This window comes from Callithrix jacchus, chromosome 14, assembly GCF_049354715.1.
Source record: "Callithrix jacchus isolate 240 chromosome 14, calJac240_pri, whole genome shotgun sequence".
Classification (NCBI taxonomy): Eukaryota; Metazoa; Chordata; class Mammalia; order Primates; family Cebidae; genus Callithrix; species Callithrix jacchus.
The window spans coordinates 87,253,918-87,277,538 of NC_133515.1; the positions used below are offsets into that span (position 1 = coordinate 87,253,918).

Genomic DNA, 23,621 nt, shown 5'->3' on the forward strand with positions numbered 1-23,621 from the left:
CACTTGAAAGCTTTGTGGTATAAATAGATTCAACAATGAGAATATCAAGTAACTCTGGGCCATGACAACCTAACCTTCATTTTCACTAACACAAAAGAAAGTCACATGTAGTTCAGCAAGGGCCATCTGGTCACCTTAGAAGAGATCATGGGAAGAGAATAACATGATAGAGCCAGGACCAATAAGTCAGGTCAACTCAAAGCAAGGGACAAGGCAGTAGGAGAAAGAGGGGACAGAGCAGTGGTCCCTGCCCTAATGAGTTTTCAAATTGTTTCCGAGAGTAGGATTGTACATAAAATGTTCAGCACAGTGAATTCAGAGTCCTAAGAGAAGTACAAAGAGAGTACAGGATGTCAAAAGGGAGGGAGATTCTTTTCAGCTGGATTTCTTTCCTTTTTCCCTCCCTTCTTGCCTGCTTGCCCCAAACCTTCACCGGGTGGTGTAATGTGATGAGAGCAGGAATCACTGGTTCTGGGTGCAAAGGGCAGCTCTGCCATTTACCAGCTCCATGACTCTGGACAAATTACTGGATGTTTCTGAGACAGCTCCCTCAAGTTTCAGTAGAGGGTCAGTGTGAAGATGAAATGAGGTCAGTGTTGTGTGTGTGCATATAAATACCCAGCTTTGCTGCCTCTTGATGCAGAGCAAACAGTAAAAGTTCACTCTTTTCCTTACCCTTCCACTCCTCTGCAAAGCGTAGAAGGCCTTTTTTGCCAAACCTTTTATGTTTAAATTTCAAAGTTTTTCCATTGTTGGATGTAATGTGACTTTTCAGATCAGCCTTCTTGTTTTTGACCCAAAGGCCTGTGTCAGCCAGGATCCTGCTTCTTTGTGGTTTAAGGCTCAGTAGCCCAACGAGCCCTCTTTGTGAAGAAAAACACGGAACCTCTGCATCTCACATCTGGTGAGAAAGTGGAGACTGGGGCACCTGAGAGACGGTCCATCAGCAAGCATTAATTGAATGCACAGTACTTTCAAGGGATTGTAAAACTCTGAGGAGTCAGCAGGGAAAGACATGGACACGATTTCTGACCTCTCATACGAGTTTTACACATGGAGATTGCCTCTGTCATGGTTCTTGTTGAAAACAGAAGAAACCAGCTGTGGTCCTGGCATAGGGCGCTGGATACCATCACAACAGGGCTGCCGCTAACATCCCAGGCCTCAGTTTTTTGGCAATCACTATCAGCTAGAAAGCGTTCCTTCCAGTACTCTCGATGTTCATGGGTGTGTCATTGTCTAGTTCATGGTTATAACGAAAACTGCCTCAACGAGGTGAGAAAGAGCTTCTCTTCAGTCTACCCCAACTTGTAGCAGATGTCCACTTAATTTAAAAAAAAGAGAGAAATCATTCCGGGGCAGAAATTAGCCCATTTACAAATTCACAAAGAGTTACTAATACTGATTTCTTTCTCATCTCACACTTGGGATTTTTAAAACTTCTTTAATAAAATTTTTCTATTTAAAAAGTAAAACTTACAGAAAAGTTGCAGTAATCCTATAAACTCTTCACTTAATTTCCCCAATATTAGCATTTTACCACATTTGTTTTATTGCTCTCTCTCAAAATACATAAATATCATCCTTTTTTCAATTTGAGAGTAAGTCACAGACATGACTCTACCTCTTAACACTTCAGGATATGTCTCCTGAAAAAGAGGACATAACAAAAATACAATATAATTGTCCAATTCATGAAGTTTCACATGGAGATAATCTTGCATGTACAGTCCAATAATGTCCCAATAGTGTTTTTTTTAAATAATTTTGGGTTCAGGATCCAATCTAAGACTATGTGTTGCCTCTTTTAATATGAAACAGGTCCTTAAACGATGTTGTCTTTCATGATATTGATATTTGTTGAACAGCACAAACTCATTGTTTTGTAGAATGTAGGTCAGTTTAGGTCTGTCTTAAGCAGTTGAGTCAGGAAAACTACATCAGTGACATTATGTCCTTTCCTTCTCCAGGCCCCACATCGGGGAACACATGGTGTCACTTTGTCTTATTATTGGTGATGCTACTGTTGGTCACTTGGTTAAGGTGGTGCCTACCAGGTTTCTCAACTGTACAGTTATTCTTTTTGCCTCTGTAATTAATACATAACCTGTGGGGGGATCATTTGTAACTTGTTAATATCCTACCCTCATCCTACCTTTACCCAGCAGTGTTAGTGCATCACAGTACTATGATAGTTGCAGAATAGTGACTTTTTAAACATTTCTACTGGTTGGCTTTCTACTGTAAGGAAGAATTTTTCTTTCTCCATTGTTTATTAATTTATTTTCTGTCAGTATAGACTTGTGGATTCTTAATCAAATTTAATGTGACTGTTAACAATTTATCTATTCTCAGAATCCTTTAAATAAATTGCTTTTGTATTTTGTGAATGAATCAACCTCATTGCAAGAAGAGCTCTTTCTTGATGTGGACTTGACCATTTAATCTGTACTCCGCCCTGTACCAAGGCAAACAGGAAATAGAATGCTGACCTTTTGTGGGAATTGTTAGGTTAAGTACATAGGTTGTTGAAGTGTTTTGAGTAGCTTTGGCAAAATAAGGTACTCTGGGAAGATATCATAAAGGAGCAGGGCCTTCTAAAGAAAGAAAGCAAAGGGTTTTGAATGAAGGCCTGGAAAAGTAAAGGAAATTGTCAGGATCAATGGCTTCCAAAGCAGACACAGAGAAAGGGGGAGTTGGCAGAGCAAGAAGGAGTGGGAGAAGGGCAGACAGTGAACCAGAGATGAAGTGAACATGCCCAGCATGTGTGGAGGGTGTGCAAAAGAGCAAGGGAGGCCAAGGGAGGAAGTGGAAAAGTAAATGAAGAAGCGACGTGTGTTAAGAGTTCTGTTCATTGATTTTAGGTAAAAGGATTGAGTAGCAGGGAATGATAGATTCAATGGAAACAAAGCCATCAACTTTTAATTAGGGAAAAGACTAGAAATGCTTTTGGTCAGAAAGGAAAGAACTAACAGTTGTTTAGCTTTTATTTTTTAATTTCTCTCTTCTATTGAAAGTTGAGCGGTTTTTTATTGTTCACGAAATCCTTATGAGAGAGATGTTAATAACTTCATTTTATTTATAAGAAAACAAAGTCACATAGAATTTAATTTCCCAAGTGTCATAAAGCTAGTAAGTGGAGAGGCCAAGATTCACCTGTATGTGAATCTTACTCGATAAAGTTAGTCTTTATTTATTCACATACAGGTGAATCTTGGCCTCTCCACTTACTAGCTTTATCTCTCTTACTCCAAAGCCCATGCTGCCAGAAGAAAGAAATCTTTAGAGTGAAGAGCAGAGGTAGAATTGGAGCTCTCAATATAAGGACAAATAAATTCCCATGTGCCAGTCAAAACAATTAAGCATGGCCCACGGTAAACCTCAATAATTATCTCAACCACACACTTTGGAGTAAATCAATAGTAAACTCAGGAAATAACAGTCAAGTTTTCAAACCTGCCATTCCTGTTTAACTCAATGCACATAACCCCCCCTCTGCCTTTTAAGTCAATTGTATTAGATATAATTTTTATAGAATAAGATTTTGCCCATTTTAAGTGTATGAGTGTATGATTCAGTGAGTTTCGATGAATGTATGTGACTATAGTCATTTAATCACCACGATAATCATAACCTAGAGTATATTTATCACCACAGAAAGTTCCTGTACAGTCCCTTTACAGTCAGTACTCCCCAGCCCCTGGCCTGCTTTCTGTTGCTACACTTTTGCCTTTTCTAGGATTTCATATAAATAAAATGATATTAGTTGGGGTTCACCAGAGAAATAGGACCGAGAGGAGATAACATATATATATGTATATGTATAATATATATGTATGCCTGTATGTGTATATGTATCCATATTTATATGGAGATTTATATATTTTTTTAATATATATGTGGAGATTTATTATGGGAATTGACACATGCAGTTATGGAAGCCAAGAAGGCCCACAATATGCTATCTGCAAGATGGAGAACCAGGAAAGCCAGTGGTACAATTTAGTCTGAGGTTAAAGGCCTGAGATCCCAGTTAGTGTGTGGAGGGAGAGGGGAGAACATAGATGTCCTAGCTCAAAGAGAGAAAGAATTTGCCCTTCTGCCTTGTAGTTCCATCTAGGCCCTCAACAGATTAGGTGATGCCTGCCCACATTGATGAGGACCGATCTTTACTCAGTCTACGAATTAAAATGACAGTCTCTTCCAGAAACACCATCACAGGCACAGAAACATTATTTCTGTTAAACAGAAATCATGTTTAACCAGCTACATGGGCATCCTTCAACCCAGTCAACTTTACTTATAAAATTCACCATCACAGAAATCATGCAATATGACACATAGTCTTTTGTGCCTAGCCTCTCCCACTTAGTGTAATTCTTTTGAGATTCATCCATGCTCTTTTATCAGCACATCCTTCCTTTTTATTGCTAAGTAGTGCTGCCTTGTCTGGAGGTACCACTTTGTTTATCCATTCGTCCGTTCTAGGATGTCTGGATTGTTTCCAGTTTGGAGTGATTATAAATAATGCTGCTATAAACATTCACATTTAGGTCTTTGTGTGGATATATACTTTCATTTCTTTTGGATAAATAGCTAGAAATGGAATTGCTGGGTTTTATAAGTATATGTTTAACATTATTAGGAAGCTGCCAAATTATTTTCCAAAATATCTGTATCATTTTGTATTCCCACAAGCAATGAATAAGACTTCTTGTATCTCCACATTTACACTAACCTTTAGTACTTCCGCTTTTAAACATTTTAGTCTTTATACTAGATATATAACGCCATCTTGTTGTGTTTTGAATTTGCATTTCCCTAGTGTCTGATGATATTGAGCATCTTTTCATATACTTATTTGGCATATGCATGATGAAGATTCTTTGATGAAGCGTCTGTTAAAATCTCTTGCCCATTTTTAATGCATTGTTGTCTTATTGGGTTATATTATTGAGTTTTAAGAGTTCTTTATCAGATACATGTTTTGCAAATATGTTATCCCAGTCCATGGCTTATCTTTTGATATTCTTTTGAAGGGCAAAGGCTTTAAATTTTGATAAATTTCAGTTTATCATGTTTTTTAATGTTTGTGCTTTTGGTGTCCTAAGAAGTCTGCCTAGCACAAGGTTGCAGATTTTCTCCTTCCAGAAGTTTTGTTGTTTCAACTCTTACATCTAGGTTTGTGACCCATTTTGAGTTAATTGTTGTATATGGTATGAGGTAAGGGTTTGTGTTCTTGCATATGGATATCCATTTGTCCAGAACCATTTATTTTTAAAGACTGCCCTTTCCTCCATTGAATTACTGGATACAGGTTGAGTTTCCCTAATCCAAAATCTGCAATCCAAAATGCTTCAAAATCATAGGCTGGGCACAGTATAATCCCTATAATCACAGCTGTAATCTCAGCACTTTAGGAGGCCAAGGTGGGCAGATCCCTTGAGCCCAGGAGTTCAAGACCAGCATGGCCAACATGATGAAACCCCATCTCTACCAAAATACATATATATACACACATAAAAAATTAGCCAGGTGTGGTGGCATACATCTGTACTCCCAGCTACTTGGGAGGCTGAAGTGGGAGGATTGCTTGAACCCAGGAGGACTGTAGTGAGCCAAGATCATGCCATTGCACTCCAGCCTGGGTAACAAGAGTGAAACTCCATCGCAAAAAAAAAAAAAAAAAAAGGATTTCAAATTTTTGGATATGAGATGCTCAACCAGTGAGTATTAATGCAAATATTCCAAAACCAAAAAAAAAACAATCTGAAATCCAAAACATCTCTGGTCCCAAGTATTTCAGATAAGGGATACTCAACCTATATCTTTGTTGGAAATAAGTTGACCATATATTTGTTGGTCTGTATCAGGACTCTACTACAAGTGAGCTACATGTCTATCCTTATGTCAGTATCTCACTATCTAATTACTGTAGCTTAAGGTAAGCATTGAAATCAGGTAGTTTATATCCTCCAACTTTCTTTTTCAGAACTGTTTGGCTATTTTAGGTCATTTGCATTTCCATATACATTTTAAAATCAGTTTATTAATTTACAACAATTGCCACCTGGGATTTTTATTGGGATTGCATTAATCTATAGATCAATTTGGGGAGAACTGATATCTTAAGAATATTGAGTTTTCCAATACATGAAACTCACCATTTGTCTTTCTTTAATTTTTCTTTTACTTTCCGTAGCAAGAGTGGATGGATCTTACATATATTCAGTTAAATTCAGCCTTAAATACTTCATTTTTAAAATGTTGTTGCAAATGTTTTGATAACTTTGAGTTCTTACTGATTGCTAATATATAGAAATACAATTTTTTTATAGCGACCTTGTGTCCTGTTACCTTGCTAAACCCGCTATTTCTAGTAGCTTTTTCTGCTGAACTTCTTAGGATTTTCTACATGGGTCATTATGTCATCTACGAATCTGTATGCCTTTTTTTTCTCCCCCTGTCCTTTTGCACTGGCTAGGCAATCCAGTACAATGTTGAGTAGAAGTAGTGAAAACAGACATCTTTGATCTGTTCCCAATATTAGGGAGAAAGCATTCAGTCTTTCTGGTTGAGTATGAAATTAGCTATAGATTTTGTATAAATGCTCTTTATCAAGGTCAAGTTATACCTTCTTTCTAAATTTGCTGAACTTTTATCATGAATAAATGTAGAATTTTGTCAAATGCTTTTCTACCTCCTGTTGATATAATCATAAGGTTCTTAATATACTGAATTACACTGATTTTTTAAAATATTAAATCAATCTTGCATTCCTGAGATAAATTCTACTTAGTCTTGAGTATTATCATATATATATACACACTCATATATTTATGTAATTTGCTTTAAACCGTTAAGGTTTTTACATCTATATTCACAAAAGGTATTGATCTTTTTTGTTTTCTTTTCTTGCAATGTCATTTTCTGGTTTTCGTATCATGATGATGCTAGCCTTATAAAGTGTTTCCTTGGTTCTTGTATTTTCTGAAAGAATTTGTATAGGATTAGGATTACTTCTTACTTAAATATTTGCAGGAATTCTCTAGTGAAGCCATCTAGTCTTGAGTTTTCTTTGTTGAGAACCCCACTATTTTTAATATACAAAGGACTTATCTTCTATTCTCTATCAACACAGTGTGTAGGCCAGGCACAGTGACTCTTACCTGTAATCCCAGCACTTTGGGAGGCCAAGGCGGAGGATCCCTTGGGCCCAGGAGTTTGAGACCAGCCTGGACAACATGGGAAGAGCCTCGTCTATTTATTTGTTTTGTTCATTCATTTGGACAGGATCTCACTCCAGGCTGGAGTGCAGTGACATGATCACGGCTCACTGCAGGCTTGACATCCCCAGCCTCAGGTGATTCTCCTGCCTCAGCCTTCCAAGTAGCTAGGACTGCAGGCACACACCACAATGTCTGACTAATTTTTGTTTTTGTAGAGACAGAGCTTTGCCATTTTTCCCAGACTGGTCTTGCTTCCAGTGTGCTGGGATTTCAGACGTGAGCCACTGTGCCTGTCCAACCTCATCTCTACAAAAAATAAAAAGATTAGCTGTGTATGGTGGTGCACACCTGTGGTCCCAGCTACTTGGGAGGCTGAGGTGGAAGGATTGCTTGAGCCTGGGAGATCAACGCACCAGTGAGCTATGATTATGCTACTGCACTCCAGCCTGGTGACAGAGTAAGACTGTGTCTCAAAACAAAGAAAGAAAAAAGCAATGCATAATGTAGCCCTGAGAATGAAGGATAATCAAGTGTGAAAATCATTGCTTCCTAAATAATGCTTCCAGCACACACAGTTCTACCAAGCCCTGTTTCCCTGGCCTTGGCTATAGTGAAAAGTAATCTAAGTGATTTTAAGAGTGTTTTCAGGTGTAGGTACAATATTTTTTAAAACTTTCTAAAAAACCTTGTCTGCAACCAAAACTACCCTGCTAGCTCACAGAGGAGTAGATAGACCTGATTTCTATCAGCGATGCCAGAATGTCTCCCCTCCACCTTGTGCCTTTGCTCTGGTCAGGGTGCAAGGTAGGGAGGCACAGATGCATGGCTAACCTAGTCATACTTTTTTTATCTTCTACTTTTTTGGAAAAATATTGTAAGTTTATAGCAAATCAACCAATATGAAAATACATAAAGAAAAAAAGACCACTGTTCCTGTACCTTGCACATAAGAAAACTGAATATTCACAATTTGATACATATCCTTCATTTTTCTCTATATTCTTTTTTTTTTTTTTTGAGACAGAGTTTCGCTCTTGTTACCCAGGCTAGAGTGCAATGGCACGATCTCAGTTCACCGCAACCTCCGCCTCCTGGGTTCAGGCAATTCTCCTGCCTCAGCCTCCTGAGTAGCTGGGATTACAGGCACGCGCCACCATGCCCCACTAATTTTTTGTATTTTTAGTAGAGACGGGGGTCTCACCATGTTGACCAGGATGGTCTCGATCTCTTGACCTCGTGATCCACCCGCCTCAGCCTCCCAAAGTGCTGGGATTGCAGGCGTGAGCCACTGCGCCCGGCCTATATTCTTTTAAAAAAATACACATATGCTCATATAGATAGGTGTTTGTCTTTTTTCATTCTATTTCTTTTCATGCTGAGTGTAAGATGGACTATACTGTTTGCTGAGAATGATGGTAAGGAAAACTGAGTTGGCCCCCAAGTGGAAAACTGCTCAGGGTGTTCCAAAGTATTAAACAGTATGTGTATATCATACACCAGTTAAACTCGTTCTGTAAGCATGGGATATGTGACCCGGCCCCTGTGGGTCCCTCGCGGAGAATGTTTTCTAGTTTGTCTTTGATCAGTGGTAAGCAGGCACTAGCTGCCTACCTAGTTTATTTTGGTTCTATGAGAAAACATAGAACACCTGCTTGTTAATAATAATCACCTGTTCAGAGAGAATAAATACATGGGTCAGCGTCTGCTTGAGGCTCTCAGCCCGGAATACTGTTAGCCCCCTGAGGCTCTCAGCTTGGAAGGCTGTTAGCCCCCTGATAGTCCCACTTTGCACTCTTTGTGTCTGCTTCTTAATTCTTTCGGCGCCGCCTGGGTGGGGGTCTCTACAGCAGAGTTGGTCTCAGTATTTTCCCCTAGATGGGATCATGGACACTGAAACCTCCTTTTTTGCTTAACTAGTGGACATCTCCAAGTAGGTGCATATAGACTTCTCTCATTAATAGCTGCATACTTTTCCGTAATAAGAATGTGCCAAAGTTTATTCATCCTATTTGATAGGCAATCAGATGGTTTCCAGTCTTTTGCCTTTGAAATAATGCAGCGATAAACATCTTTGTAGCTATATTCCTATAATACAGGAGCTTTTCCTTCTGTAGGAGATTCCTGAGAGCAGGATTGTTGAATCAAAGAGCATTACACATTTTCTAGTCATTGAGCATCTTTTCATATGTTTATTACATATTGACCATATGCATTTCCTTTTTTGAAATTGCAGGTCTACATCTTTATTCATGTTTATCCTAGATTTGTCTTTTTCCTAGCAGTTTGAAGATATTCTTTGAATACTGAGGATATTTTACATGTATTACAAGGATTTTCACCAAATCTGTACTTTTTCACTTGGTTTTATTTATAGTGTCTTTGGACGTATAAATATGTTTTTTAAATTAAAAATCCATTATTTTTTTCAGCTTTTTGTGTTTACTGATTTGTGCTTTCCCTGTCTGAGGTTATACAAAAATATTCATCAAAATTTTCATCTTATTATTTTACTGTTTTATATTTTACAATCAAGACTTTAGCTGGAATTTAATTTTGTGTGTAATGTAAGGAGTCAAGACTTGGAATTTCGGAGTTTGCCATAACTCTTCATATCTTGTGGCATTTTCCATGTTTTCCTAATAACCCCCCAGTAAGCCCACAGTTCCTCCGGTTTCAGACCTTTCTCCTGTCACGCTGCTATGCTGTAAACTGAGAGTGGGAAGGAACCATGTCTGTCTGTTTCTCCATTGCATCCTCAGGAAAGACCCACAAACATTGCAAAGCGCCTAGCATAGGGCCTAACACATTTTAGGCACTCAGACAACATTCACCGGGAGGAATGAAAGTTGCACTCACACCTGCATTACTGTGACTCCTTGGCAAGTTTCATATTGATGGCTTTATCTGTGTTAACAAGGGAAAATGTCCTTCTCCTTAAAGCCACTCATGGTCTCATGAGCTCACTCTGGTCCTTGTTCCTCCTGTGTCTTTATTCTTTGAGGCCTGCCTTCTTTTTGTAAATCTGGCTCATTCTATAAGGACTCCCTGCAGGATGGAGCTTTCTTCAAACCCCTTCTTAAAATCTAACAGCACTTAGAAATTCTGCCATACTATTTAGCATTTAATCCACAATGGATTTTAGTACTTTTCCAGCACCCATCACTGTGCTAGGCACATAGCCCATTAAATACATCAGCTATGACTGACCGAAACAATCTTGCATGCCAAGGTTCTTTAAAAGCCTGAGGTGTAGCCTCAAGATTTGTTATGAAAGCCCTTAGGTCTAAGGGACTGGAAAACTAGGAAGAATTAGAAAATGATCCTGAAAGCTGTTGAATACAAGAATTGTTTTTCAAGTGAGACTGTATACTCACATTTAAATTGTTTTGAATACATTTGTTCGACAAACACGAGGAGGTATTGCCCTGTCCAAAGACACAGGTCCACAGACTTTCTCAGGATGTTTTCTATTTCCATGGCCTACACCAACTTGGATCTTTGGAGCTTCAGAGAAAATGGAAAGAAACATGATGTGCCCCTATATTTGGTTTAAACATAGTACCAAATGGCTATCAGCTCCTTCTGCATGCATTTTTAATGAAGAAATGGCTAATTCTAGGGCAAGGGCAGGGACTATACAAAATGACTCTGGAGCATCTTGGGGATTTTCTTTCTTTTTGTAGAGGCGGGGTTTTGCCATGTGGCCGTCTGGTCTCCAACTCCTGGGCTCAAGCCCTCTGCCCACCTCAGCCTCCCAAATCCTGGGATTACAGTGGTGAGCCATCGTGCCCAGCACTCTAGGGTATCTTGTAATGCCAGAAAGTACTCAAAACGAAAGGGATGGGTGTACGTCAAAGGGACACAGAAGTCAACTGGAAAAGCTCCCAATGGCCAAAGCTGGAACAATTTGAACAATAAAATAATGTAGCATTGAATTATAGCCCAAAGAATAAAACAAATAACCATGAGTTCATACTGATATAAATGACTGAATAACTAAATGGAAGAGGCCAATCTCCCATAAAGAAGAACTCCAAATAATTTATGTAGAAACTGCACCCTTAAGGAGATAGAGCATAAATTCAGGGAATAATTCCCCAACCCTTAAGAGTGGAATACACTTAATGACTTACTTCTAAAGAGTGCAACATGAAAAAATATATAAAGTTAAATGTTTAAAAAAAAAGTACAACATAAAAAGAGGTAGCAAAGTAATTTTACAGTGGAGAAGCTTGGCAAAGACTACCTTAGCCAGGTAAGCAAAGTTAACACCATCAGTGAGAGGTCACGTTGATTGTATGTACCCTTAATACAATGTGATGAAAATGACATTTCACCTCTGTGGTCTTCTTCCCAAAAACTACAAACATAGCCTAACCATGAGAAAAATGGACATATCCTAAGTAAGGCATGTGCTACAAAATACATGACCAGTTCTCCTCAAAACCATCAAAATCATCAACAACAGCCAGGTGCAGTGGCGGCTCACACCTGCAATCCCAGCACTTTTGGAGGCAGAGGCAGAATTGCTTGAGGCCAGCAGTTCAGACCAAGCTGGTCAACACAGTAAGACCCTGTCTTCTTTTTAATTAAAATTTTAAAAAATTAGCCAGGTGTTGTACGTGCCTGTAGTCCCAGCTACTTGGGAAGTCGAAGCAGGAGGATTGCTTGAGCCCAGCCAGTTCAGCCAGGAGTTGAGCCCAGGCTGCAGTGAGCTAAGATTGCGCCACTGCACTTCAGCCTGGGCAACAGAGCAAGACCCTGTCTCTTTAAAAAAGAAAAAAGTCATCAAAAACAAAGAATGTCTAAGAAACTATCACAGCCTACAGGAGTCTATGGAAATATGACAGTTAAATGTAATATGGTATGCTGGGTGGGATCCTGGAACAGAAAAAAGACATTAAGCAAAATATTAAAATCTGCAAAAGCATGAAGTTCGGTTAATATCATTTCTTTAGTGGTGATAAATGTACCACAGTAAATGTTAACAGAACTGTGTATGGGTATATGGAAATTGTATTATCCTTGTACCTTTTCTGTAAATAAGTTTATTGAAATCTTTTTAAAATATGCAGTTTGGACAACAGATTAACTACATGCTATCTTCACAACTGTGCTTTTAATTACAGGGTGCTGGTGACAGCTTCGTGGGAGCTTTGGCCTTCTACCTAGCTTACTATCCAAATTTGTCCTTGGAAGAAATGCTCAAGAGATCTAATTTCATTGCAGCAGTCAGCGTCCAGGCTGCAGGAACACAGTCATCTTACTCTTACAAAAAAGACCTTCCACTTACTCTGTTTTGATTGCTATTAATCCCAAAACGTACCTGGAAACAAAATGTACTTGGGGGTGGCTGCTCCTAACACTTATTAGAAAACATCCTCATCCCCTTTCTTTGCAAATATGATGTTCTTTTATGAAGTCATCCTCAAGCTCCCATTGATTTATAATGATGATTCTTTTGCTTTCCATGCATTTGCACAAGCCAACCAGAATTAAAGATTCCACAACCAAGATCTGTACAAACATTACCACTCTTCAGGGACAAGCAACCTCAACTGTCAACAGATTAATGCCCCATGTGCACCATACTGCATGGGTTGTGGATAACAGTGTCCAGAGCCGGAACAGACTTTTTTTTTTGAGACGGAGTTTCGCTCTTGTTACCCAGACTGAAGTGCAATGACACGATCTCGGCTCACTGCAACCTCTGCCTTCTGGGATCAAGCAATTCTTCTGTCTCAGCCTCCCGAGTCACTGGGACTACAGGCATGCACCACCATGCCCAGCTAATTTTTGTATTTTTAGTAGAGACGGGTTTCACCATGTTGACCAGAGAACAGACTCTTAAATACGGGAAAGGACACTTTCTAAGAGAGGCAGCTGTTACTCGACTTTAGCTTAGTGTTGTCAAAGCCTCTGGTTTTGTAAGGGAAGCCAGAAGGTTAGATATTTATTGAAACCCTTCAATCTTAATGTATCAGCAACTATTTTTTTTTTAATGTAAATACCACACAGGAATGGTGGCTTATGCCTGTAATCCCACCACTTTGGGAAGCCAAGGCAGGAAAATTGCTTGAGTTTGAGACCAACCTGGGCAACATGGTGAAATCTCATCTCTACTAAAAATACACAAAATTAGCCAGGCATGGTGGCACATGCCTGTAGTCCCAGCTACTCAGGAGGCTGAGGTGGGAGGATAACAGCCTAGGAGTTCGAGGCTGCAGTGAGCCATGATCACACCACTGCACTCCTGCCTGGGCAACAAAGCAGACCCTGTATCAAAAAATAATAATAAAAAGCAACCACCACCTACAGGCCACATTCACATGGGCTGAATAGCTACAAGTCATTTGTTAAACCAGATGTTTGGGAAAAAAAAAAAATGCATGTCACAGACCCTTTACACCAGCTTAGCTAGGATCAAGTGAAAGATTTTTCTTGTAACTCAACACTATGTACAGTTTCAGCCTAAAAAGTGTCAAGATCTCACCTATCATTGCTTTGAACCAGAGCTTTATCAAAAGATGCTACAAAATAGCTGATTGCCCACAAGGTCACAAGCCCAAGATTCAACAAGTAGCTACTTCTAATTCCACTGCCAGAGCTGCTCTTACACTTCCCTTGGAGTCAGGTTTGGGCCTTGGAGAAGGAACTTATTATGTAGCCAGGATGGGCACTCTTATCATTCTCCCACACAAATGCTTTAAATGGGGTAGAATGTGAACCAACAGAGCTTAAAACGAGCTGATCCTTTCCAACCAGGAACTTGACAAAGGAGAAAACTGGATAATTTTGAAAACTTGTGGGAAACAACAGCCTGAGCAACAGTGTGTGGCTCTGGCAGGACAGAGGTCCGTATCTGAACATGAGGGATTACTCACAGAATTGCATGCAAGTTAGGTGTGTGGTACCACCATGCCCCAGAAGTCCTAGCAGTGACTTTATGGAAATGTACCATGGCACCCTTTATTTTAAAAAGAAAAAAATTTAGGGAATAAAGGAATCCAAAGCTGTCCTGGAAAATCCTAGATACTGCTTTGGTCACCTGGGTTTGAAAATATAGGCCAGTGGCATTTTTCCTAATTATATAAGCACAAATCAGAAATAGAAGGTCTCTTCATTTATTCTGTTACAAGGCTCTTTTTATTGTCATCCTGTCCCCCTTACCATCTCTGTTACTACATGGGAGTTTCTTCAAGATCACTCTCGAACGTTACTCTGCTTTTTCTCTGAAGTACAGAAGGAGCAAGCTGGAAACTCTTACATAAGTGTTGTTATGGAAACATTTATTACATGAAACAATGGTTATTTTTTAGTAATGTGGTTGAAACCTCAAATAGTGGGGAAAAACATCACTAAGACACAATAGCATAGGCTATTTTAATATTTTTTATTAAGAGCTATAAAAATACCCAGAAAGATAAATAAACGTGATGCAATGGTATCTGTCGTAATATGAAGAACTTTCTTTCACTGCATTGTTTTCCTTCACAATGGTCTTCAAATCACCGGAGGCAGTGATTCCAGGCCACTTCCTCTTCTTTTATTACACACTACAGGATTTCTGAATCAGTATCCCCGCCCTCAGTCTTCTCATTTATAAATCAAAGTCATTTTCAATCCACCATTTAAAGGGAGCGTATTTTTTTCTCTTCCATGAAGAGGACTCTTTGCTTCACTATGGAGGGAGAAAAAGAATTGTAGCAGAAAATTATTATGTATCATCGCCATTTTTAGAAGAAACACGTATCAGACCATAAGCCCTTTCTTTTCTCTTATTTTACTATTCCTTGACATGATGATGGAGCTGATTTGCACTCAGTTCCTCCATCCCAGAGGCCAGCACAAACTGGAGAAAATGGCTAGGGCCACTAGCTCATCAGTGTCATCCCTGGTATCCCACAGTCATATTTCGACCAATGCAGAAATATTAAGAAAACTAAGGACAAAAATGGAAAACAGTGTTTTCACCCAGTTAATGTCCACTCTTGCAGTAGGTAAGCGAGGACAGACTGGGAGGTGAACTCCAGAAAAAGAGCAGCAGGAACCAAGTGGACCACACAAGAAAAGGCAGCCTGTCTGGAAGAGTAGCAGACACTAAATCTCTACTTCCCAGAGATGGGTTAATACACCCAAATACGGAGTTTTTAGTTTGGTACTATAATTAATACCATAACCAAAATCTCATGATTGTAAATATTACAGGGTGCAGTTCTCTGAAACAAAGTGCTACCTGCCTGGATGAAAGACTGAAGACTAGATGCTGGGCAATAGTAATAGTTCTGTAATGCCCTACAGCACTCCATTACCAACATATTCTCTCTCTCTCTCTCTCACACACACACACACACACACACACACACACATTCACACACCACCTATTTCCTCTTTGCTAAAACAAAAACAAGAAACACCAGAAATGCAACAATCACCCAAGGAAGACGCAGTAACTTAAGGAACTCTGACCTAACAACTCCTCATTTGTCCTTGTCATACAGAGATTTTAGCTTTTTTCTTCTTCTACAGTCAATATAAATACTCTTTATATGAGATTCCCTTTCTATGATTAAGAATTTGCTTATTTAAAAACTAAGTAAGTCCATTCTCACCTTCAATCCTACCTTAATTCTGATTTAATAAAGCTAGAGTTGCACTGGAAGTCTACATTTTTTAAAACTCAATTGATGGGCGGCTGAATTTAAGAACGATTAACCTGTCAACAGAATTCTACCTATAATATTAATACACTGTATGTAAGGGATCTTTTTAACACACTTCAAATCATGTGAAATGTAAGTAGGATTGATCCTCCTAAAACTCCAAGGACAACTACAGTGCATTAATGCATTACAAGATGGTAGTAAGGAACCAAAACAGTTTCTCATCAATGTTATTAATTACAAGAAATATTTCCTCCATGGTTTGCTACACAGAACTAAAAACTTGGTTTAAAAAAAGGTGGGGCGGGGAGGGGGATTGTCTCACTGAAAAGCAATCTGGAGACTATTTAAATGACCCTGAGCAGGAGTAACTGATTAAGATTAGTAGAGCAAGGCTATATTGAGGAAAATTCTTTGGCTCATTCACTGCATCTATTCCTTTAATTCAAAGAATATTTAAGTCCATAGAACTGCGCTAGGCAATGTAGAGTTTACAAAAGTGTAAGGAGAGTCCCTGATTGAATACATCAGTACATATAAAATGCCCAAACAAAAGGCAAGTAAACCCCTGAGGAACCTAAAGGTTAAAAGGGACAGGAATGGTGACAGAAGGCCTCATGGAAAGGGTCAAGTTTGGTCCCTGAAGACAGATCAGCGTTTGGATGAACTGAACCAGGAATGACATCTGGTTTAGTAGAGGGATGGTGGTAGGAGTCTCAGTGGGGTTCCATGGCCTGACCACAGGGATAGGTCTTGATTTAAAAAAAAAAAAAAAAAAAGGTTTTAGAAAGATTAAGTTGACTCCATGTTAATAGAAAGAACAGGGACTTGGCCAGGAATGGTGGCTCATGCCTGTAATCCCAGCACTTGGGAGACGGAGGTAGGAGGATCACTCCAGGCCAGGAGTTCCAGACCAGCCTGGGCAATATAGGAACACCCTGTCTCTATAAATAAATAAATAAATAAATACACACACACGCACACACACACACACACACACACATATGTTTTTTTTTTTTTTTAATTAGAAGGGCAAAGCACAATAGCTCAGGCCCGTAAGCCCAACACTTTGGGAGGCCAAGGTGGATGGAATGCTTGAGCTCAGGAGTTCAAGACCAGCCTGGGCAACAGAACGAGACTCCATCTCTACTAAAAAAAAAAAAAAAAAAAATTAAATAAATAAAAGAACAGGGACTTGGAGAAAGGCTGGGTTCCAACTCTGGCTCCACCATTTATCAGCTATGAGTCCCTGGGAAAATTTCTCACAATACTCTACCTGGCTTTCTTCTCTGTGAAAGAGAGAACTACGCCTCTCACAGGGTTGCTGCGGACACACAATGCACACTCAACATGTGTTACGTGAGTTGAAACGACACACTGCTATCCACAATTGTAAACACAAATTTTCCGTCAAAATATTTACTGTTTAATTCATAGAATGAATCTGTCCAGTTCTCTCTCTACATGTAACCAAAATCGATTCTGCTTCAATTAAAGTCTCTATTGTCTTGTTTAGTCATCCAAGGAATTAAAACTGACAAGTTTTCATTCTCTTTATGATGAACCTTCAATATATCTAAGAAAGTTTAATAAGCTTATGCCTCAGCCTTTAATCCTTCCTCTTTGAAATTAGCATCTAGTTTTATATGAGGAAAAGGAGTCTGAAAGGACAAGCATATGCAGCTGCTTCTTGCCAGAGACTGTATTATGAAATGCTCAAATAACTGGGAATTTTTCCACATTTCCTTACCTGTTTCCTTCATAAAGCAGACCATCATTGTCCTCAAACTTAACAATTTACTTATCACAGTAAAATATGCGGGGAGAACTGCCAAGCTATTTGGTACCCTGAGCAATGGGGGCAGGCCCTGAGGCAAACATCTTCATCACGAACACCTGCAGAGCATTCAGCAGGTGGGCAGAAAGCCAGGCGGTCTTCCCCCGCCCACCCACCCACCCCCCAAAACATTCTCTTCTTCAGAAAAGACAAAGTTGTGCTGTCAAAGCTAAGGCCATTCCTTATGAGAAAAGTTCTAAGCATCTGTTTGAAATGTATCTATGAATCTTTTCTCCCACTTTGAACTTATGATCAGAACTGTTTATGGCTGTATCGTTTCCCAATCTCCAAACTTAAAATCAAACACAAATATTAAAAAGTTCCTAATACCTCCATATTAAAGATGAAAAGGCCAATACAAAAATGTATTGGCCTTTTCATCTTTAATATGGAGGTGATGTTGAATAACCAATATCACAGGTTATTCAATCAATATTAGTATCGTGCAAGTTTCTAAAATAAACTTTAAAAGAGTTAAATATATACTCTGGTTTCTCTTCAGCGCATATAAATCTTTCACCTTTTGCTAAGAGAGTTAAATATGGTAGAAAAACAATTACTTTATTGTAAAATTCATCCCTTTGAGTTTTCACCAGCTGACACAAAGAAATCAGAGAGGGGCCAGGTGCGGTGGCTCACGCCTGTAATCCCAGCACTTTGGGAGGCCGAGGCGGACAGATCATGAGGTCAAGAGATCGAGACCATGCTGGCCAACATGGTGAAACCCCGTCTCTACTAAAAAATAAAAAAATTAGCTAGGCGTGGTTGCTTGCCCCCATAGTCCCAGCTACTTGGGAGGCAGGAGAATTGCTTGAACCCGGGAGGTGAAGGTTGCAGTGAGCCGAGATCACGCCACTGCACTCCAGCCTGGTGACAGAGCGAGACTCCATCTCAAAATAAATAAAAATAAAAATAGAGAGGGAAAAACACACCAATCCAATACCAAACCTTATTCCAGTATAAAACCTAATCATTTTTCTACCTTACGAGGAATCATCCTGAAATTCAGACTCCTTATCATCAGGTACAAACCCAGAATTCCCTTTTTACTGTGATAATGAATAAACAGAAATGTAAACACCATTAAAAACAGCAAGGAATTTTATTTCCATTAAAGGATGGAACATAAGAAACTTTAAGCTGACAACTGTGTTTCTCAGAGCCTTTTAAAAATGTCTGCTCATGTTATCATAGCCATTATCTTATCAAGAAGCAATGGCCAGGCATGGTGGCTCATGCCTGTAATCCCAACACTTTGGGAGGCAGAGGCGGGTGGATCACCTGTGATCAGGAGTTCAAGACTGGCCTGGCCAACATGGTGAAACCCTATCTCTACTAAAAATATAAAAATTAGCTGGGTGTGGTGGCACACGCCTTAGTCCCAGCTACTTGGGAGGCTGAGGCAGGACAATCGCTTGAACCCAAGAGGTAGGGGTTGCTGTGAGCCAAGATCACACCACTGCACTTCAGCCTGGGTGACAGAGCAAGACTCCATCTCAAAAAAAAAAAAAACAAATTATAAAGAGCACAAAAATGAAATGAACAGCCTGAGCTCTAAAATTTAAATGTTTATTTTTTAATAAATCTCCACATAAAAACCAGAAACAGGACAGGTGACCACCAACAGTAATCAGGTGCTGACTCTATTTTGTTTGTGAGCAGATAATCTGGCATTGGGAACACTTGTCTCTTCCAGATAAATACTTCTACCTAATGAGACCATTTAAAGTTACCATATAGTACAGCATTTTAGTGAATGGCACAAAATGGAAAAATCAAATTTCACACCCTCTTGCACTAACATCTAGAAACCATATTCCTTTAACTTATATCAGGACCCAAAAACCAGCCACTGTCAGACAGATGATGCCAGGACACCATACCGTCCCCTTCTCAAAACACTTGTCTGTTTCCAGAACACACAACTACTCTCTTGACGTAGCTGGTTTCTCACCTTCAGGTCTCAGTTAACTATCTCCTCCTGGAGAGACATTCCCTGATTTAGCCATCTAATATGACTTTCCCCACCACTCCCAACCTCATCCTACACCTCAGCATCCTGATTGTTTCTCTCATAGCACTTACAATTTGTCATCTTTTCTCTCCCTCTCAAACCAGACTAAGTGCCAAGAGTACAGGGACTTGTCTTGTGTCCTGGTGTATCCCAGTACCTGGGATGGTAAACAGCATAATAATCATTCAAATAATAACCTGTTTGCTAAATGAATGCTAGTGTTAGAGGCTAAAAAAACTTCCAAAGATGTTCAGATATTCAGCCTACAAAGGCGCAACAGTTCTTGGAAGCGTATCAGTCTACAGTGGGTCACTTCCCCAGATCTTACCAACTGGATCATAACGCAAGAGAGTCAGTTTTTCCCGCAGTCGGTTTCTCTTGACGTTGAAGCAAGTACCTGTCCCAGCTTGGCTCACCATTCTCACCAGAATGTTTCTAAGATTAAAAATTAAAAAGTACACAAAATAGACTAAAATCAGTCATGGGAGGATGGCGCATTTTGAGAACCCTGTAGGGTAATATTAGTTGTGGGATATCACTTGGCCCTAAGAAGCTTCAGTTGTCACACAGCCTAAGGTTTCCATGAAACAGTTTCAATGGTTTCAAATCTCTAGGATTTGCTCCACTACACACTACACTTGGCAATGACCTAACCAAAACAGTAACAATCAAGCCATATTGTGGGACTAGCCTCAGACACCTACCTCTCATGAGGAGCAGAAGTCAGGAGGGGAAAAATATCAAAGTACTGGTAACCACAGCTGGCTAGTGAGAAAACTGTAAAGACAGCTGTCTCAGAACAGCCCTCTCTTCCAGGGCATATATGATTATAATCAGGAAGGGACAAAATAAGGGGACCAAAGCTTTGGGTTGCTAATGCGCAAAACCATGTGCCCCTTCATATTTCATTTAAGTCACAGTCATCCAAAGCAGAACGTCCATGTTTGCCTCATCAGATCTTTTAATGTCTGTACTGTTTATTTTTTCATGTGTCATCTCCCCATGTAGACCATGTTATTTTATTTCTCATGTAATTCCAAAACAAATTGGAAGCATTTAAGACTCTATTACACATCACTGCATTGCTTTCAACATTCAGCACAGTGCTTCACAAGAGGCATACAGTATTTATTTGTAATTAAGATAGATGATAATTATTCATTCAACAGAGATTCAACAAACATTGAGCACTTACTCTATGGAAGGCACTACAGGAAATACAAACCTCTACAAGGCTATGTATATGTTCTGTAGGACCTAACAGTACAGTATGGAAAGTGAGTTGCTACATGAGGTCTATCAGGCAAGACATATATGAAATACATCACAAGAAGGGTACAAAGAATGAAAGGCAGAATATACCTCTAAAGAAACCAAAGGCAAGGGATTCCTACAAATCCTGGGGGTGGGGAATTCTGACATAAATAACTGGACTATGGGGAAAGCTACATGAACCACTGAAAGATACTGGGAGAGAAAGCACAAATGTATGTATTTTTCATTAACTTTAATCCAAAAGACTAGCTTTAAGGATTTCCAATGTCTTGAGTAGCAAGGAAAGGCTGCTTTAGAACTTCCCTATTTTTACCACAAAATCTTCAGATATTGCCTACATTTATTTTGAAATACAAGTTTGGTAGTTCTAGTCTCTCTGGTACAGCATGGAATCTTTAATCTTGGCTATTTTTGAAATGTTTATACCATGAATGCAAAGGATTACAAAACTCATTAAAACAGACTGATTTAATCGAAGCACAGTTTGTTATTCTGGATTCCTGTAGTGAGCTCCAGACAAATGGCTCCTGGTTCCTCAATGTGAGGAAATGGAAATATAGTGGTAGTTCAAATACAGCACAAGCCCAATGGTTTGTTTAGAAACAGCGAGCTCACAAATCTTGGGACTAGAAAAGCAGCAAAGACCTCTTTAAATTAAGTATTTCAATCCTCACGAAGTAGCTCAATTGAGCAGGAAGGAAAATATTTTTTGAAAGAGTTCATAGAGAAAAAGTAATCAAGTAAGTAATCCACAAACCAACTCTTAAGAAATCGAGGCCCAATGCTTAATTTTATATAAGGATGTATTGGGAGCAGCTAGACTAACAAATCCGTTTTAAACAAGTGACGTTTAAAAAAAGAAAAGTCTTTACTTACTTTGATTTGCTCTTGGCAACTTTTTTGTAGACAGGAAAGGTTGGAAAAGAAAATAAAAATATAAATTTATTCTCTTATGCAAAGTTCATATAAACGTCAGTAATAACCAAAAATATTTAACTCAGGAACTATGCCATGAGGTGTCAAATAGCTATTCCCTAGATATTTAGAAATCCCCCCTAGGATTTTATAAGGAAGGTTAAAAGATCCAATCAGACCAGCACAATTATAGATGCAATATTTTGCATAATTTCATGTCAGTTGGACTAGCTACCTTTTAAATCTTTCTAAAGTAATACCTGTTCCATTTTTTTCCCTCTTCGTAGGTGCAAGTATTTGCACTGGAGCAAGCTTCTTGTTTGACAAGTTAACCTTTGCAAACTACAACAACCATGACATGTGGTGAAAACCAAATACTAAATCTAACTGGGAAGTCAGCCAGGTGTAAGGAAGAGCACTGACTCGGGAGCCCGAGGACTTCCTTCACTGCACAGCCATATTACTCGGGCAATTCACTGCCCCTCTCGGGAGCTGTTTCCCTATCTTTAGAGTTCGAAACGGGTGGGCTATAAATTCCGAGGTTCTTCCCAGCTAGGACATCCAGTGATTCTCCTAACGCGGGCTGGAGAAAAACACCCCAGAGCCAGACTCAATAGTCCACCAGGACGGCAACTGAATCCAAACACCGCAGACCCCTTCTCAGGCACCCACACGTCCGCGCAGGGAGGCGCGCCGCGGAGCATGGCGGACGCTGTAGTCCTGAAGGCCTGCGAGGTCCACAGTTGCAGCTTCCCGGCCTCTTCGCACATCCTGCCCCGCATCAGTCCGGAGCCCTGCCTGTCACAGCACCCCCGCCCTTGCCGTAACCCCTGCCGGCGCCTCCAGCCCCACTTACAGAAAACCGCAGAAAGGAGCATGACGACCACACCTGGGCAGTCTCCGTCACCGGCCAAAAGGCCCACAACAAACAACAACTGCTTCCGGGGCACGGGCCGATTCCGGAAGAGGACATCCTGCCGTCGCCCGATGCCACGCCTCCCGCCTGGAACCCGCCCCCAATCGTCCGGCTGGTTCCTACGTTCCTTACGGCTAGAGTTTTGCTCTTGCCGAGGTGGAGGTAGGAATCCTTTTCATTCTGGAAAGGGATTTACAGCTTAGGATTCTCGCCCAGGCCCTGACTCCTATTTCTGATCAAGTGCTTTCAGAGTTAATATGTTTCACCAAATAATCACGACCACCTGCATTAGACCCACAAAAACAACTGTGGGTTGGTTGTATCTTGGCTGCTCGAGCCTGTCAGACCCTCTCATATTTTCTTAAAATGTTGCTTTCCCGGACTCAACTCCTTCTCCGCCTGGTTAAAGCCTACTCTCACTACTCTCAGTCCCTTCAGGGTTAGGAACCCTACCTTTCCTTAATTATCTGTTGAACCTCTAGGAGGGCAGGACCCTTTGCATCTCAAAACTTCTGTATCCACACAGATCCGCAGAGAGGAACATGGCAACCACACCTGGGCAGTCTCTGTCACTGGCCAAAAGGCCCACAACAGATGTTCCAAATAAGAGATTGAGAGCATGCATATCACATGCCTAATATCACAAAACTACCCAGTGGCAGAGTCAGAATTTAAACCTAGATTTTATCTGACTCCAAAGACTCCTGGCTTTCCCAGTAGACACTGGGACCTACCAGTTTGCAATCATTAATTTTTCATGGCTCTGTAAGGA

The 23,621-nt window shown here is 39.9% G+C and overlaps 2 protein-coding genes across 4 annotated transcripts in view; one reads left to right on the forward strand and one right to left on the reverse strand.

Annotated features, from left to right (window-relative positions):
* Positions 1–14,676, forward strand: part of RBKS (ribokinase) — a 105,020-nt gene extending 90,344 nt beyond the window's left edge. The window contains exons 8-9 of one of the 3 annotated variants that reach the window (XM_017964448.4): positions 11,602–11,795; positions 12,359–14,676. In XM_017964448.4, the coding sequence (XP_017819937.3) occupies positions 11,602–11,763 (162 nt within the window). In that variant the 3' untranslated portion in view covers positions 11,764–11,795; positions 12,359–14,676. The remainder of the gene's footprint in view (positions 1–11,601; positions 11,796–12,358) is intronic. The other 2 variants (XR_008476430.2, XM_008980953.5) reach the window with 2 other exon arrangements.
* On the reverse strand, positions 14,604–22,870 carry MRPL33 (mitochondrial ribosomal protein L33). Its single transcript, XM_002757915.7, has 4 exons — positions 22,790–22,870; positions 21,895–21,913; positions 20,072–20,178; positions 14,604–14,910 (listed from the first exon to the last, which is right to left on the reverse strand). Exons 1-4 carry the CDS (start codon positions 22,809–22,811, stop codon positions 14,861–14,863), a joined length of 198 nt encoding a protein of 65 aa, XP_002757961.1. The 5' UTR covers positions 22,812–22,870; the 3' UTR covers positions 14,604–14,860.
* Positions 22,871–23,621: the final 751 nt, after the last annotated feature.

Excerpts from the sequence above, each read along its gene's own strand:
- MRPL33 (XM_002757915.7), bottom strand. The coding sequence starts at position 22,811 with ATGCTCCTTTCTGCGGTTTTCT. Across the intron at positions 14,911-20,071 it reads CTTGCGTTATGATCCAGTTG|TGAAGCAAAGAGTCCTCTTC; the intron begins GTAAGATCTGGG and ends CTCCCTCCATAG.